General features: G+C 44.8%; 1 protein-coding gene across 4 annotated transcripts in view; it reads left to right on the forward strand.

Moving 5' to 3' along the window:
• LOC143512176 (plexin-A2-like) overlaps positions 1–15000 on the forward strand; it is a 97581-nt gene that overhangs the window by 66915 nt on the left and 15666 nt on the right. For all 4 annotated transcript variants that reach the window (XM_077002201.1, XM_077002175.1, XM_077002184.1 and 1 more), the window contains 7 exons: positions 1626–1749; positions 2388–2524; positions 7715–7882; positions 11610–11703; positions 12922–13161; positions 13423–13566; positions 14852–15000. The exon at positions 14852–15000 is cut by the window's right edge and continues 86 nt beyond it. In XM_077002201.1, the coding sequence (XP_076858316.1) occupies positions 1626–1749; positions 2388–2524; positions 7715–7882; positions 11610–11703; positions 12922–13161; positions 13423–13566; positions 14852–15000 (1056 nt within the window). The remainder of the gene's footprint in view (positions 1–1625; positions 1750–2387; positions 2525–7714; positions 7883–11609; positions 11704–12921; positions 13162–13422; positions 13567–14851) is intronic.

The following is a 15000-nucleotide window of genomic DNA, read 5'->3' on the forward strand; positions in this document are numbered from 1 at the left end:
CTAACCTGTGTATTGCAGGATGAATACTAATCTAGACACACAGAGAGAGAGAGATAGAGAGAGATGGAGAGAGAGAAGGAAAGACAGAGATGGAGAGAGAGACAGAAAAATTGAGAGACAGAAAGATGGGAAGAGAGATGGAGAGAGAGATGGAGAGAAACAGAGACAGAGGGCTCGAGACTGCACTGACGCACTGAGATGTCAGTAATTGGAATTCACTGCATGCTGCTGTGCTGGATGGAGGAGTAATTTGTTAGGCGTGTGTGCGTGTGCGTGTTTGTGTTTGTTTGCTTATGTATGTGTGTGTGTGCATGACTGTGCTGTAATTCGATTGGGTCACAGCTGGACTTCATTTGTAGTTGACTGTAAAAACACAAAAAAGCCCCCAAAAAACAGAAGCATAACACAACACAGGCACGTGTGCCAAGAACACAGGCACGTGTGCCAAGAACACAGGCACGTGTCTCCAAAACATTGGACAGTTTTGTTGGCACATTAGGGCTTGCTACAGGACAGGGAAGGAGTGGTGTGTGCAAATGTCCTGCCCACTCGGCGTTCACGCTCGATACGTCCTGCAGGACACCATCTAATCTGGGTACAGACAAACTAAAGCGCCAGCTAAGAAGAGAAGACTCCCACGCTGATGTCCTGCTGGGAGTCGGTGGTCCCAGTTTGCTGGGCCAGAGCTGGTCCCTCAGGCGCTGATTAAAGTACTGAGAGACTGAGAGCCTGCACGCTTCCCCAGCGTACGGTCCTCATTTTGTGTGCTCTGAAAAACACAGATTAACTGTAATTTAGAACCCTCTTAGAGGCCAGTGATGTAGACTCTGCACCTGTGTTTGTGTGTGTGAGTGTGCACATGGGACTGCTTCTCCTCCTGCTGTGGTAAAGTTCAGTTTCTAATCAATAGTGTAATCAATTAGTGTAAAGCAGTATATTACAGAGTTGATCAGAAGCTCATATTTGGTATTTGGAGTGAGTTGGAGTAATTGTGTGTTTGAATTAATATTTTTGTGGGTGTGAAGTTTTTGTTTGAGTGTTTGTGTGTGATGTTTGTGTTGGTTGAGTGTTTGAAAATGTTAAATTTGAGTGTTTGTGCATGTGTGTGTTTGAGTGTTTGTGTGTGTTTGGATGAGTGTATGTGTGTGCGCATTTGAATGAGTATGTGTGCTTTTGAATGAGTGTGTGTGTTTGTGCATTTGAATTAGTGTGTGTGTGTGTTTGAATGTGTGTGTCTGTGTTTGAATGAGTGTGTGTGTGTGTGTGTGTGTGTGTGTGTGTGTGTGTGTGTGTGTGTGTGTGTGTGTGTGTGTGTGTGTGTGTGTGTGTGTGAGCGTGTGTCACATCTTCATTCCCCCTTACTGACCCACAATGTTAAAACTCTCAATGTTGCCATGGTAATTACAACAGTGTGTAGGAGTGAGACGAAGATGGAGTGAGTTGCTCTGTGTGTGTGTGTGTGTGTGTGTGTGTGTGTGTGTGTGTGTGTGTGTGTGTGTGTGTGTGCTGAGTAAAATGAGATGTAGAAAGGCCAGATGAGGGGAGGTGAAGTAGTAATACTGTGTGTGTGTGTGTGTGTGTGTGTGTGTGTGTGTGTGTGTGTGTGTGTGTGTGCGCTCTTCCAGGGTCGTGTGTGAAATGGACTCTGCAGTAGATGGTCCTGGCCCTACTCCTGGCCCTGTGCAGCTATGTGTGGGAGAGTGCAAGCCAGAACTCCGCACACACTCCTCTCAGCTCTATACATTTGTGGTGTGACTCTCTAACACACTCATACACACACTCCTCTCAGCTCTATACATTTGTGGTGTGACTCTCTGACACACTCATACACACACTCCTCTCAGCTCTATACATTTGTGGTGTGACTCTCTGACACACACTCATACATATTACTTACCATTGCGTAGTAAATTACAGAATTATTAATGTTTCTTATCTGGATACTCAGACTACTACTGATCTAATTTACCATGAAATCTTGAACAAAAGGAGAAGCTGATTCTGAGCCGAGAGCCCTTCATCTGTCTGTAATAACTGTAGCATATGTGATACCTGTATTATCTGTTATATACACTATATTGCCAGAAGTATTTACTCACCCATTCAAATGATAAGAATCAGGTGTTCCAATCACTTCTATGGCCACAGGTGTATAAAATTAAGCACCTAGGCATGCAGACTGTTTCAAACATTTGTGAAAGAATGGGTCACTCTTAGGAGCTCAGTGAATTCCAGCATGGTTCAACCATTACCTGTCAAATTTGCATCAGGTTAGCCTCTCTGGTTTGATCTGAATCACGTTCCTTGACCTTAGGTCAAAAAGGGTACGAAATGAAGGGTCACTGACAACTGCAGCGACCAACTGGACATTTTGTATAACTAACTAGAATCCCAGGGTGCTGGGGCTGACCCCGGGGCGTGGCCCCGTTTCCGGAGGAATCCGGGTCACTGTGGTCGGGGAGAACCTGGGAGCCGGCAGCAGTGTGCACGTGCACCTTGGCAACAACACCTGCGAGTTCTCCAGGTAAGTGTGTGTGTGTGTGTGTGTGAGAGAGTAATTTTAGAATAAAACATTTACATTTCTGTTTGAACCTACCCTGGGATAAGTGTAGTTCAGTCTTATCAGTAATATAGTAATATAGTAATGTTGTAATGTAGCAGGATAGGTCCCCAGTCTCTATACAATCAAGTTCAGTTTCTATAAAGTCTAATCTAATGTCCTTTAGTTCAGTCATAATTTTTCACAGTGGAAATTAAAGCCTAAATTGTAGATTTATGTCTAATTAACCAAGATCCCTAGAAACAGTGTTGCTTTACAAGGTAAGCCTGTGTAACACACACACACACACACACACACACACACACACACACACACACACACACACACACACACACACACACACAGAGACATATTTAGTGGATGTTTTGTAGGTTATTCACAAAGAAAACTTGGATGACTGACATTACGTGCACAGAAGATATTTAAATGAGGCTTTTGTGTGTTCAGACCTCAGAGAGAAAAAGACATGAGGAAAAACAAGCAGTAAACCCATCTGTGGCACTGCTAGAGATGCCATACGCATCTGTGGCATTGTGTGTGTGTGTGTGTGTGTGTGTGTTTATTATTTTGTCCTGTTATTTAGTTTCTATATTCTCCATTATCTTGGACTCTTCCTCATCACATAAACAGCAGCCATGAAACAGGCAGAGGCCCTGCTCTGAATTTACATATACAGCCTCCATTTATATACTTTCAAGATTGCTATTGCTATGGGGACTAAATGAACATATACATTTACATTTTTGTTCACAGGGTTTAGCCAACACTGTTGTCTCCAGTGACTCCTAAACACGCTTTGTTGTTTTCATGGAAGAAATTATTATCCTACTCGGTCTAAGGATTCCATTAAGGCAGAACTGTGTCAGAAATAACACACATAAGGAACGTACATACAGAGTTGTTTTTCAATATGCGTATTTGCTAAATTAATGAATGATTAGTGATTCTTCAAGTGTCTTGAAGTTGCTAGTGATCGTTGAAGTGGTTCTTGAAGGTGTGGATCATTGTTTTGCATTTGAAGCCCGTAAGGGTCTCAGCTGTACAGATGGTAGTGGGGGTTCGTTCCACTGTCTGGGAGCTAGTACAGAGTCTTAGTTTGTCTTGCCTGTCTCGTGATGGGTGGTGGTTCAAGACGAAGCAAGAAGGTTGCGTGATTCAGTGCAGGGGGAGATGAGGGCTTTCATGTTGGAAGGGACAGGTTTATTTTAGGCTTTGTGGGCGAGTGTCAGGGTTTTAAATCTGCTGCAGGCGACTACGGGAAGCCAGTGGCGGGATCACAGCAGAGCAGTGATGTGTGCAGACGTGGTTGAGGATCAGACCTGAGTCACAGGATCAGCTGCAAGCTTGAGCAGGGCTCCAGAAACACTGAGATCCAGAATCCTGGATCCCTAAGGTCATGTAGCACCCCAGGCCACTCCAATGTCATTCCCTCCACCCATTCTCATATCAGGGCCTCCTCCCCAGATCAGTGGACAGGAGCAAACTTTACATATGGATGAACATAAACAAAGGAAAATGAACATTGACAATGCTTAATAAATTAACCCTTATCTTATGTTAGACAGGGTAAACAGTTCTTGGTGTCTCGGGTCATCACGGACCCGAATTAAATTGGCCTGAAAATTCTTGTTTCTCACCTCATAGCTAACTTAGTATGTGTTTAAATCCATGTAACCACAGTTTTCAATTTCAGGGTTTCATTTTTTTGGCTCCATGTGTGCCGATCTTTGCCCGGGCCGGGGGGTGGGGGGTGGGGGGGGGGGGGGGGGGGGGGTTGCGTGTGTCAAACCCTAGCCTGTCATTCATCCACTACTTTTTATACAGACTTATCAAGTGCAAATTTGAAAATTAAACTATAGATTGAACCCTGTAAAACCATAACAATGCCCAGAACAATGCCCATAACAATTACCAGAACAATGCCCAGAACAATGATCATAACAATGATCATAACAATGCCCAGAACAATGACAAGAACAATGCCCAGAACAATTACCAGAACAATGCCCAGAACAATGCCCAGAACAATTACCAGAACAATTACCAGAACAATGCCCAGAACAATTACCATAACAATTATCATAACAATGCCCAGAACAATGACCATAAAATTACCATAACAATGCCCAGAACAATGCCCAGAACAATGACAAGAACAATGCCCAGAACAATGACCATAAAATTACCATAACAATGCCCAGAACAATGCCCAGAACAATGACCAGAACAATGACCAGAACAATGCCCAGAACAATTACCAGAACAATTACCAGAACAATGCCCATAACAATGACCAGAACAATGACCATAACAATGCCCATAACAATTACCAGAACAATGCCCATAACAATTACCAGAACAATGCCCATAACAATGCCCATAACAATGCCCATAACAGTGACCAGAACAATGACCAGAACAATGACCAGAACACATCGAAAAACAAAATTTTGTATGTGTGCACGTGTGTGTGTACGTATGTATCAATATTCTGCAGAAAAGTTTGTGTTCCAGATTGAGAGGGCTAGGGTAAGGTGTGTCTGTGTGTGTGTGGTAGATGTATGTGTGTGGGTATATGTATGTGGTGTGGTGGGTGTGGGTGTATGGGAGTGTGGATTGGTGTGTGTGTGTGTGGTAGGTGTATGTGTGTGGGTATATGTATGTGGTGGGTGTGGGTGTATGTGTGTGGGAGTGTGGATTGGTGTGTGGGTGGGTGGGTGGTTGGAGGTGTGTGGGGGTTTGTGTGTGTGTGTATACGTATGTATCAATATTCTGTGGGAAAGTTTGTATTCCAGATGGAGAGGGCTTGGGTAGGGTGTGTGTGTGGAAGGTGTATGTGTGTGGGTATATGTGTGTGGTGTGGTGGGTGTAGGTGGGTGGGTGTGTGTGTGGGAGTGTGGAATGTTGTGGGTGGGTGGGTGGATGGGTGTGTGTGGGTGGGTTGGTATTTGGGTGTGTGTGGGAGTGTGGATGGGTGTGTGTGGGTGGGTTGGTATTTGGGTGTGTGTGGGTGGGAGTGTGGATGGGTGTGTGTGTGTGGGAGTGTGCATGGGTGTGTGTTTGTGTGGGTGGGTGTTTGGGTGTGTGCGGTGAGTCACACCTTTTATGTGATGGGAGCAACAGCAAGTATTCTATGCCGGGTCAGTGGTGACCCGTAACACCATGAAGGGTACTTTTGAATTTGAGACATTTTAAAATGTACTAAAATTATAAAAATGCCTTTATTGTGTTAAAATAGCTGTTTCTGAAGATCTCATGAAATCCTATTCCAATACAAAAAAGCAAACAGTACTTTTTACACACCTGAACTTTGAAAACGGGTCAAAATTGACCCCAACACGATATAAGGGTTAATTAAACTTCATTCATCTGTTCAAATTCAGAGGAATTCCCACTACAGACACTATTGATATCTAGTCATAACCAAATATGGCATCTTCCATTAGGATCATTTTTATGAAGAAAAGATTTTTTCATTGGAATTATTTCAGTCTGCTTCAGCCCATGCAAGCTAGCTTTAACACACCATACCATGCTACATACATATATGTATAATGTTATACTCAAACGTCACAGTAGCCCTAACCACTTGCTTATTGACTTATTCGGATTCCTCACCAGACTCTCAGCTACAGTGTGACTGGGACCTCACACACCTTTAGTGGCTAAACCATCTAAATCATGGCAATAGGCCAAACCACAGACACCAGAATTTCTATTTAATTCTATTTAATGGGAAGGTGTGACTTCTCAATACTATAATTAGTCTCCACCAGTTCTGTCTGTAGCCCCATCACCTGTATATGATTTAACTCCACCTATGATTTAATGCTGCACAGTATCATCTACGTACCATCTTAACTGTTTCTTCCATAATAGACAGCATAATTTCTCCTTCCATAACAAAATTCTCCTGCACAAGTTTTGCTTTAACAACTGACAAACTTCTAGACTTTCTAGATTTAGCCTTCATCCTTGCCCACCTAAGATGATCATTTATCTCCCCTAGCAACTGCCGGGTACATGACACAGTAGTTGTCAGCGTCATCATGCCATCCATGTAAGCCCTAATTAGAGGGAGCCTTAAGCCATCGTGAAGTCTTCCTCCACCTACAGCCCATTTCCAGACCATAATTATTGCCTCGTTCGCCACTGCAAATGCTAACGGTAAAATGGACCAGCCATAATTCGCATTTCCAACCTCTGCCAGGATGTTACAAACTCTCCTTCATTAAAGCACCTGAACATCTTCAAATGATGCTTTAATCAGTCTGGGCATCATATGTGGCACGTGGAAGAATCCAAAGCCTTCCAAGAGAGGTTATTGAACCAAAGGCGTTAGCTAAATGGAAGGAAACCAAATGTGGGTCCCTACCCTCTTTCATCGCTCCTGAACCTGATCACACTAAGCAGCCTGCTAACCCAGACATGTCTGCCTTTTGCACTGATGCATCAATTCTTTTGTTTACTCCTTCAAGTACGCTGCCAGTCCCCATGGTGCTACACTAAATAAGGTTTTAGGCTCTTTCTTAGGTTGTTATTTCATGAGTTATAGATCACAACATCAGTGACCTCAAAGGTGGGTGTGGATATGGCTGTAAAGGTCTATTGGTGTTTGCAAGGATGTCTGCTAAGAATGAGGTGCATTAGTGCACTCTAGGACTGGGCTTGCAAGTTAGTGACTGAAAAGGAATATGTTGTATAAGACAAACATGTATGTCTAGATCATGCTGGTAAGACGGAGCGAGCCATTGCTGGCATTTTATTGGACAGAAAATTGTCCAGGAAGGATTTACTGCACTTGTGGGTTAAAACAACCTTAGTAATCCTTTATAAATGTAAATAAATATACATTACTGTCTTGAAACTCACTGTCTGTCTCAGAACATTTAGAAAAGGTTTTTAAACTCTGCTCATATATACAGTAATCCTGAGGCTTGAATACCAAGGTGTGTAATTTCAGTTTCATCTACTCTCTGTGCATGAATAACTCAACTCAGAATCCATCCCAGTGTGAAGAATGGAATCCAGACATTGATTGTAAATGGATTTGTTGTATAATTACATTACTACTCGTTTCAATCATGCCCCTACATCAGGAACAATAATTATCAGCATGAGTTGAATGCTGTCTCTTCCCTCTTGTATTTGCAGGCGTAGCTCCACGGAGATTGTGTGTTTCTCAGCACCCTCTACCTCTGGGGAGGGCTTGGTGCAGGTTAAGGTCAGCGTGGACCGGGCAGAGCTCAACAGCAAACTGAACTTTGAGTATATCGAGGACCCCACAGTACACCACATAGAGCCTGAATGGAGCATCACCAGGTATCACACACACACACACACACACACACACACATACACACACACACACACACACACACACACACACACACACACACACACACACACACACACACACACACACACACACACACACACACAGAATATCAATGAACTGAGCATATTCATTGGACCCCAACGACGGACTGAACACAAGTGACATAAATACATGAGCTGGCGACAAACCAGACCAGACACCGCTGAAATTAATTACTTATTAAGGGCGTTAACCAACAGACAACAATGAAAACAACGACACGTGGACATGAATGACAGGAGGGGCGGAGCCAACCGTGACAGCTATTAAGAACATCACTAGCCATCATCAGAGATGTCTCACTACTGTTAGTCACAGACATTTTTGAACAGACACACAGAACTAGATGAGGCGTTCTTTGTTTCTAGACAAAGCGTTCGTAGACACTGCTATTACCAGCCTTACCCTCGTATACTAGAACACTGCTAAGTACTGATTCTGTTTCTTCTTCATGTCTTGTCTGTGATTAGGTACACCTAGACACTATCCTGGATGCAGGGGTTTATTAAGGTTAATGCAGGTTAATGAACTGGATCTAATATTTTTCTAGATGGTGCCAAGTGTTTGACTACACTGTTTGTGCTATTGCTATTATTGATGCTATTCCTTATGTTTTTGGTTCTATGGCTTTTCTGTTTTACCTTAATTAAATGAATAAGAAGTGTGTGGTTAGATGGTACCTCAGAGAGAGGGAGAGAGGGAGAGTGGGTGAGAGAGACAGACAGCATACAGAGAGTGTGAGACAGACATACATGGTGCGAGTGACTGTCGCAGGTGAGGAGTGATCAAAGTGCATTCTCCCCAACTCTGTGCCATCACCCTGGAGTGCAGCCGTACTTCACGTGGCCTTTGAAGTGTGAGAGACTTCATCCATTTCAGCCCTGATAGTTACACTTGCCTGTCCTCCCCTCCCTCATCTCTCCATCTACACCTTCCCCATCTCTCCTCCCCTCCCTCATCTCTCCTCCCCTCTCATCTCTCCTCCCCTCCCTCACCTCTCCTCCCCTCCCTCACCTCTCCTCCCCTCTCTCATCTCTCCTCCCCTCCCTCACCTCTCCTCCCCTCCCCCATCTCTCCTCCCCTCTCATCTCTCCTCCCCTCCCTCACCTCTCCTCCCCTCCCTCACCTCTCCTCCCCTCTCTCACCTCTCCTCCCCTCTCTCATCTCTCCTCCCCTCCCTCACCTCTCCTCCCCTCCCCCATCTCTCCTCCCCTCCCTCACCTCTCCTCCCCTCCCTCACCTCTCCTCCCCTCTCTCATCTCTCCTCCCCTCCCTCACCTCTCCTCCCCTCCCTCATCTCTCCTCCCCTCCCTCACCTCTCCTCCCCTCCCCCATCTCTCCTCCCCTCTCTCATCTCTCCTCCCCTCCCTCACCTCTCCTCCCCTCCCCCATCTCTCCTCCCCTCCCTCACCTCTCCTCCCCTCCCCCATCTCTCCTCCCCTCTCTCATCTCTCCTCCCCTCCCTCACCTCTCCTCCCCTCTCTCATCTCTCCTCCCCTCCCTCATCTCTCCATCTACACCTCCCCCATCTCTCCTCCCCTCCATCATCTCTCCTCCCCTCTTTCATCTCTCCTCCCCTCCCTCATCTCTCCATCTACACCTCCCCCATCTCTCCTTCCCTTCCCCATCTCTCCTCCCCTCCCTCACCTCTCCTCCCCTCCCTCACCTCTCCTCCCCTCCCTCATCTCTCCATCTACACCTCCCCCATCTCTCCTCCCCTCCCCCATCTCTCCTCCCCTCCCTCATCTCTCCTCCCCTCCCTCATCTCTCCTCCCCTCTCTCATCTCTCCTCCCCTCTCTCATCTCTCCTCCCCTCCCTCATCTCTCCATCTACACCTCCCCCATCTCTCCTCCCCTCTCTCATCTCTCCTCCCCTCCCTCATCTCTCCTCCCCTCCCTCACCTCTCCTCCCCTCCCTCATCTCTCCATCTACACCTCCCCCATCTCTCCTCCCCTCCCTCATCTCTCCTCCCCTCTCTCATCTCTCCTCCCCTCTCTCATCTCTCCTCCCCTCCCTCATCTCTCCATCTACACCTCCCCCATCTCTCCTCCCCTCTCTCATCTCTCCTCCCCTCCCTCATCTCTCCATCTACACCTCCCCCATCTCTCCTCCCCTCTCTCATCTCTCCTCCCCTCCCTCATCTCTCCTCCCCTCTCATCTCTCCTCCCCTCCCTCATCTCTCCTCACCTCTCATCTCTCCTCCCCTCTCTCATCTCTCCTCCCCTCTCATCTCTCCTCCCCTCTCTCATCTCTCCTCCCCTCTCATCTCTCCTCCCCTCCCTCATCTCTCCTCACCTCTCATCTCTCCTCCCCTCTCTCATCTCTCCTCCCCTCTCTCACCTCTCCTCCCCTCCCTCATCTCTCTTCCCCTCCCTCATCTCTCCTCCCCTCTCTCATCTCTCCTCCCCTCTCTCATCTCTCCTCCCCTCCCTCATCTCTCCATCTACACCTCCCCCATTTCTCCTCCCCTCTCTCATCTCTCCTCCCCTCCCTCATCTCTCCTCCCCTCTCATCTCTCCTCCCCTCCCTCATCTCTCCTCATCTCCCCTCCCATCCCTGATCTCCCCTCCTCTCCATCATCTCTCCATCTCCACTTCCCATATCTCTTGATCTTACCTTCCTCATCTCTCCTTCCCTTCCTTATCTCTCACTCATCACCTCCTTCATCTCCGTCTACCCCGTGTATGTCTGACTTTCTGTCTCCTTTTTTCTCATTCTCTTGTTTTCCATGTTTCTCTGATGCTTTCTCTTTCTTATATCTCTCTCTATGTCTCTCTTATCTCTGTCTTTCTTATTGCTCTTTCTTCTATCTCTCTCTCCCCCTTTCTTTCCCTCTCTCCCTTTCTATTGTATTTCGGCTCAGTTCACTAAGCTTTGTTGGTATGAACATATTCATTTGCCATAGCAATCTTAATGCAACATAAATGAACAATATTAAGGAAATTAAGGAACTCTACTATATGTTAATAATAATTAACATAAAAGGGACTATTTATAATAATGAAATGAGCACATTCTCTGTTTCTCTCTCTCAGTCTCACTCTCTCTCTGTCTCTCTTCTTTACTCTTAGTTGAGTTGTGGTTATTGTCTGAGGCCGTTCAGCCCCTGCCTCCTAAACTGCAGCGTTAGTCTGTCTGTCCCTCCCTCTGTCTGTCTCTCTCTGAAACAGCTCATTTTATTATCTTCAGTATTACATTTTACAGTACAAATCTAGTCATGTTAATCTACTTATAATTATTATCCAGATGTATTTCCATTACATTTATTTATATCATCTCTCTCTCTCTCTCTCTCTCTCTCTCACTCACTCACTCACTCACTCACTCACTCACTCACTCACTCACTCACACACACACACACACACACACACACACACACACACACACACACACACACACACACACACACACACACATATTCATACATAAATATAGAGCTAGTCAATATTGCAGTGATGTATACAGACAGGAGAGAGGTCCTTCATCAGCTGTGTTTTTTTTGCCCAGGTGGTGAAAGATGCCCTTTTCTCTGTTATCCATGTGTACCTCCAATACTGCCTTGACGTATTTCATTATAGCACATATATGTAAGCTTGTGTGTGCGCATGTGTAAGCTGTCACTGTGCTGATGTTCTTGGTGATTGGAAGCCCTGTGTTTTATGTTCTGGTAGTGGTCACACGGCCCTGACCGTGACGGGCACCAATCTGGACGTGGTACAGGAGCCCCGCGTACGAGTGAAATACGCCGGCCACGAGTCTGTCAACGTCAGTACCCAAACACGGCTGCTGTCTCCTCACAGGTTTACTCCTGTGTGCTGACAGGATCACCTCTTCCTGCTTCTCACACTCTCACAACACACTGACGTTCTTTGCTATTCATGACCAAAGCTGTGTCACCTCACTGTAATCTATTCACACCTTTACCTCTTACTGTTACTGACACACTTTTACTGGAAAACACCAGCATCAGTGTCAGATATTCACAAATGCTACTCCATTATACAGCAGTAATGATCTGTATGTAACCAGAAACTTTGTGATAAATCAGGTACTTTACTGATCCTGAAGGAAATTTAGCAACTAGTAGCAAAGATACACAACAATGGAATATAGAAAAGGAGAAATTAGACACAAACTTTACAGAGAGAAATGGAATACCCACAGGTCCACCAATTCCATTGTATACTGATAAATGTGTAATTTACATAATTACATAGGTGATACTGTACTTGCAATATAGTGACTAGATATGTGAATTCCAGGACACAATGACTTAATGAATTAATTAAACTGCATTTAATTATAGAAACTCAATATGTCTATCTCTCTCTTCAAAATGAACCAGAATTGCTCAATCAAGCATAATACAGTACCATATATAACAGAGAAGCAGATATAAGAATAGCCCTCTGTGTTCTAGAGAAATTCTTTGTTTTTGTAATTGTGTAGTCCTCTGTATATGTTCTGTCCTAATAGCTCTAATGTTACATGTTCTAATTGCTCTAGCATTACATATTCTGTTCTAATAGCTCTAGAGTTACATGTTCTGTTCTAATAGCTCTAGTGTTACTTGTTTTGTTCTAATAGCTGTAGAGTTACATGTTCTGTTCTAATAGCTGTAGTGTTACATGTTCTGTTCTAATAACTCTAGTGTTACATGTTCTGTTCTAATAGCTGTAGTGTTACAAGTTCTGTTCTAATAGCTGTAGAGTTACATGTTCTGTTCTAATAGCTGTAGTGTTACATGTTCTGTTCTAATAGCTGTAGTGTTACATGTTCTGTTCTAATAGCTCTAGAGTTACATGTTCTTTTCTAATAGCTCTAGAGTTACATGTTCTGTTCTAATAACTCTAGTGTTACATGTTCTGTTCTAATAGCTCTAGCGTTACATGTTCTGTTCTAATAGCTCTAGTATTGAAACAGGCTTCTTGATGTTTCTTTGAGGACTAAGCCTCACACTCTCTTCCTCTCATCACCTCACAGGTGTGCAGAGTGGTAAACACCACCACCATTACCTGTTTCACTCCGTCTCTGGTGGCTAACGATGCATCTGGCCACGACTCCATGAAGCACGCTGATGAGTTCGGCTTCATCTTCAATAACGTGCAGGCCCTGCAGATCTACAATGGCACCAGCTTCGTCTACTACCCAGATCCATCGTTTGAACCACTCAGCCTGAACGGGGTGCTGGAACAGAAACCTGGATCTCCCATTATCCTTAAAGTGAGAGCCAATCAGATCACGTCTTCACTCAGTTGATGTCACAAAACTAAGACTTAAGTGATGTCTGTGAACCTGCTGTTCTTCACTTATACTTGAGACATAAACAATATGCTTCTGATGACAATATTTATGTAATAAGAAAATATAATAATAGTAAAGGAACAATTATTCTAAAGCGATATTTAACAATCAGTAATATTGAAAATTTTATTGAAAACAGTGTTATGTTTATTCTCTCTCTCTGTGTGTGTGTGTGTGTAGGGCAGGAATCTGGTGCCACCAGCATCTGGAGGGTCCAGACTGAACTACACGGTCCTGGTGGGGGACACACCATGTCCTGTCACCATCTCTGACACTCAGCTGCTGTGTGAGCCACCTGCTCTTACAGGCCAGCACAAAGTTACGGTACACTACCTCACCGCCTCACTATTACACTACCTCACAGCTTCATTATTACACGACCTCACTATTACACTACCATAATTCTTCACTATTACACTACCATAATGCTTCACTATTACACTACCACACCACCTCACTATTAAACTACCTTACCGCCTCACTATTTAGCTTTACTGCCTTACAGCCTCACACACTGCCTAACTACCCTGTCCTAATGCTACTTTGTAAATGTCCTGCCTCACTAACCTACTGCCTCATTACACAACTGCTTCTCTCTTCTACTACCGCACTGCTTCATTAGCCTAATGACTCAATATTTCACTGCCTGAATATCTCACATTGCCAATATCTCACATTAACCCTTTCCTGTCTTACTACCATACCTTCTTACCATTTTCTCAATATCGATACAGTGCAGAAATCGTGGGACTTGGGACCATATCAGCAATTCACTGCATCAGTTAATCACTAGATCAGTGCCTCACTACTTCAGTGACTCACTACTTCAGTGACTCACTAAATCAGTGACTCACTACTTCAGTGACTCACTACTTCAGTGACTCACTAAATCAGTGACTCACTACTTCAGTGACTCACTACTTCAGTGACTCACTAAATCAGTGACTCACTACTTCAGTGACTCACTACTTCAGTGACTCACTAAATCAGTGACTCACTACTTCAGTGACTCACTACTTCAGTGACTCACTACATCAGTGACTCACTACATCAGTGACTCACTACATCAGTGACTCACTACTTCAGTGACTCACTACTTCAGTGACTCACTAAATCAGTGACTCACTACTTCAGTGACTCACTAAATCAGTGACTCACTACATCTGTGACTCACTACTTCAGTGACTCACTACATCAGTACTGGTTCACTGGCTCCACGTTCAAACCTTCTGTCCTTATCTAGTCCTGTACCTTGGTACCTCGATGAATCAGTACTTCACCAGTCCACTCAACCAGTTGATGAAAGTTAGCTGAAATAGGGAGGCAGGGATAACATGGTGACGGGGCTGATTCCAGATCAGCTGGGGTGGGGCTGGTTCCAGATCACCTGTGGCCATGCTGATCTTAGATCAGCTAGGGGAATTAATGCATGTGCAGCTTTAACAGAACTGTTGTTTATTTGCATAATTTTCAGACACAGCCTTCAAATCCTGAATATTTGTTCCTTTCAAGACCTTTGAAAGGCATGTTGTATGAGAGCTTTCTCCTTCTTTTTATGTGTTTGTGGATATGTGTGTGTGTGTGTGTGTGTGTGTGTGTGTGTGTGTAGGTCCACGTGGGTGGTCTTCACGTGTCTCCAGGTGTGGTACACATTCAATCCGACAGCCTCCTCACGCTTCCCGCCATCATCAGTGCTGGCGCTGGTGGAAGCCTGCTCTTCATCATCGTCATCCTTGTGCTGATCGCCTACCGACGCAA

The sequence above is a fragment of the Brachyhypopomus gauderio genome, chromosome 1, assembly GCF_052324685.1.
Source record: "Brachyhypopomus gauderio isolate BG-103 chromosome 1, BGAUD_0.2, whole genome shotgun sequence".
NCBI classification, from domain to species: Eukaryota; Metazoa; Chordata; class Actinopteri; order Gymnotiformes; family Hypopomidae; genus Brachyhypopomus; species Brachyhypopomus gauderio.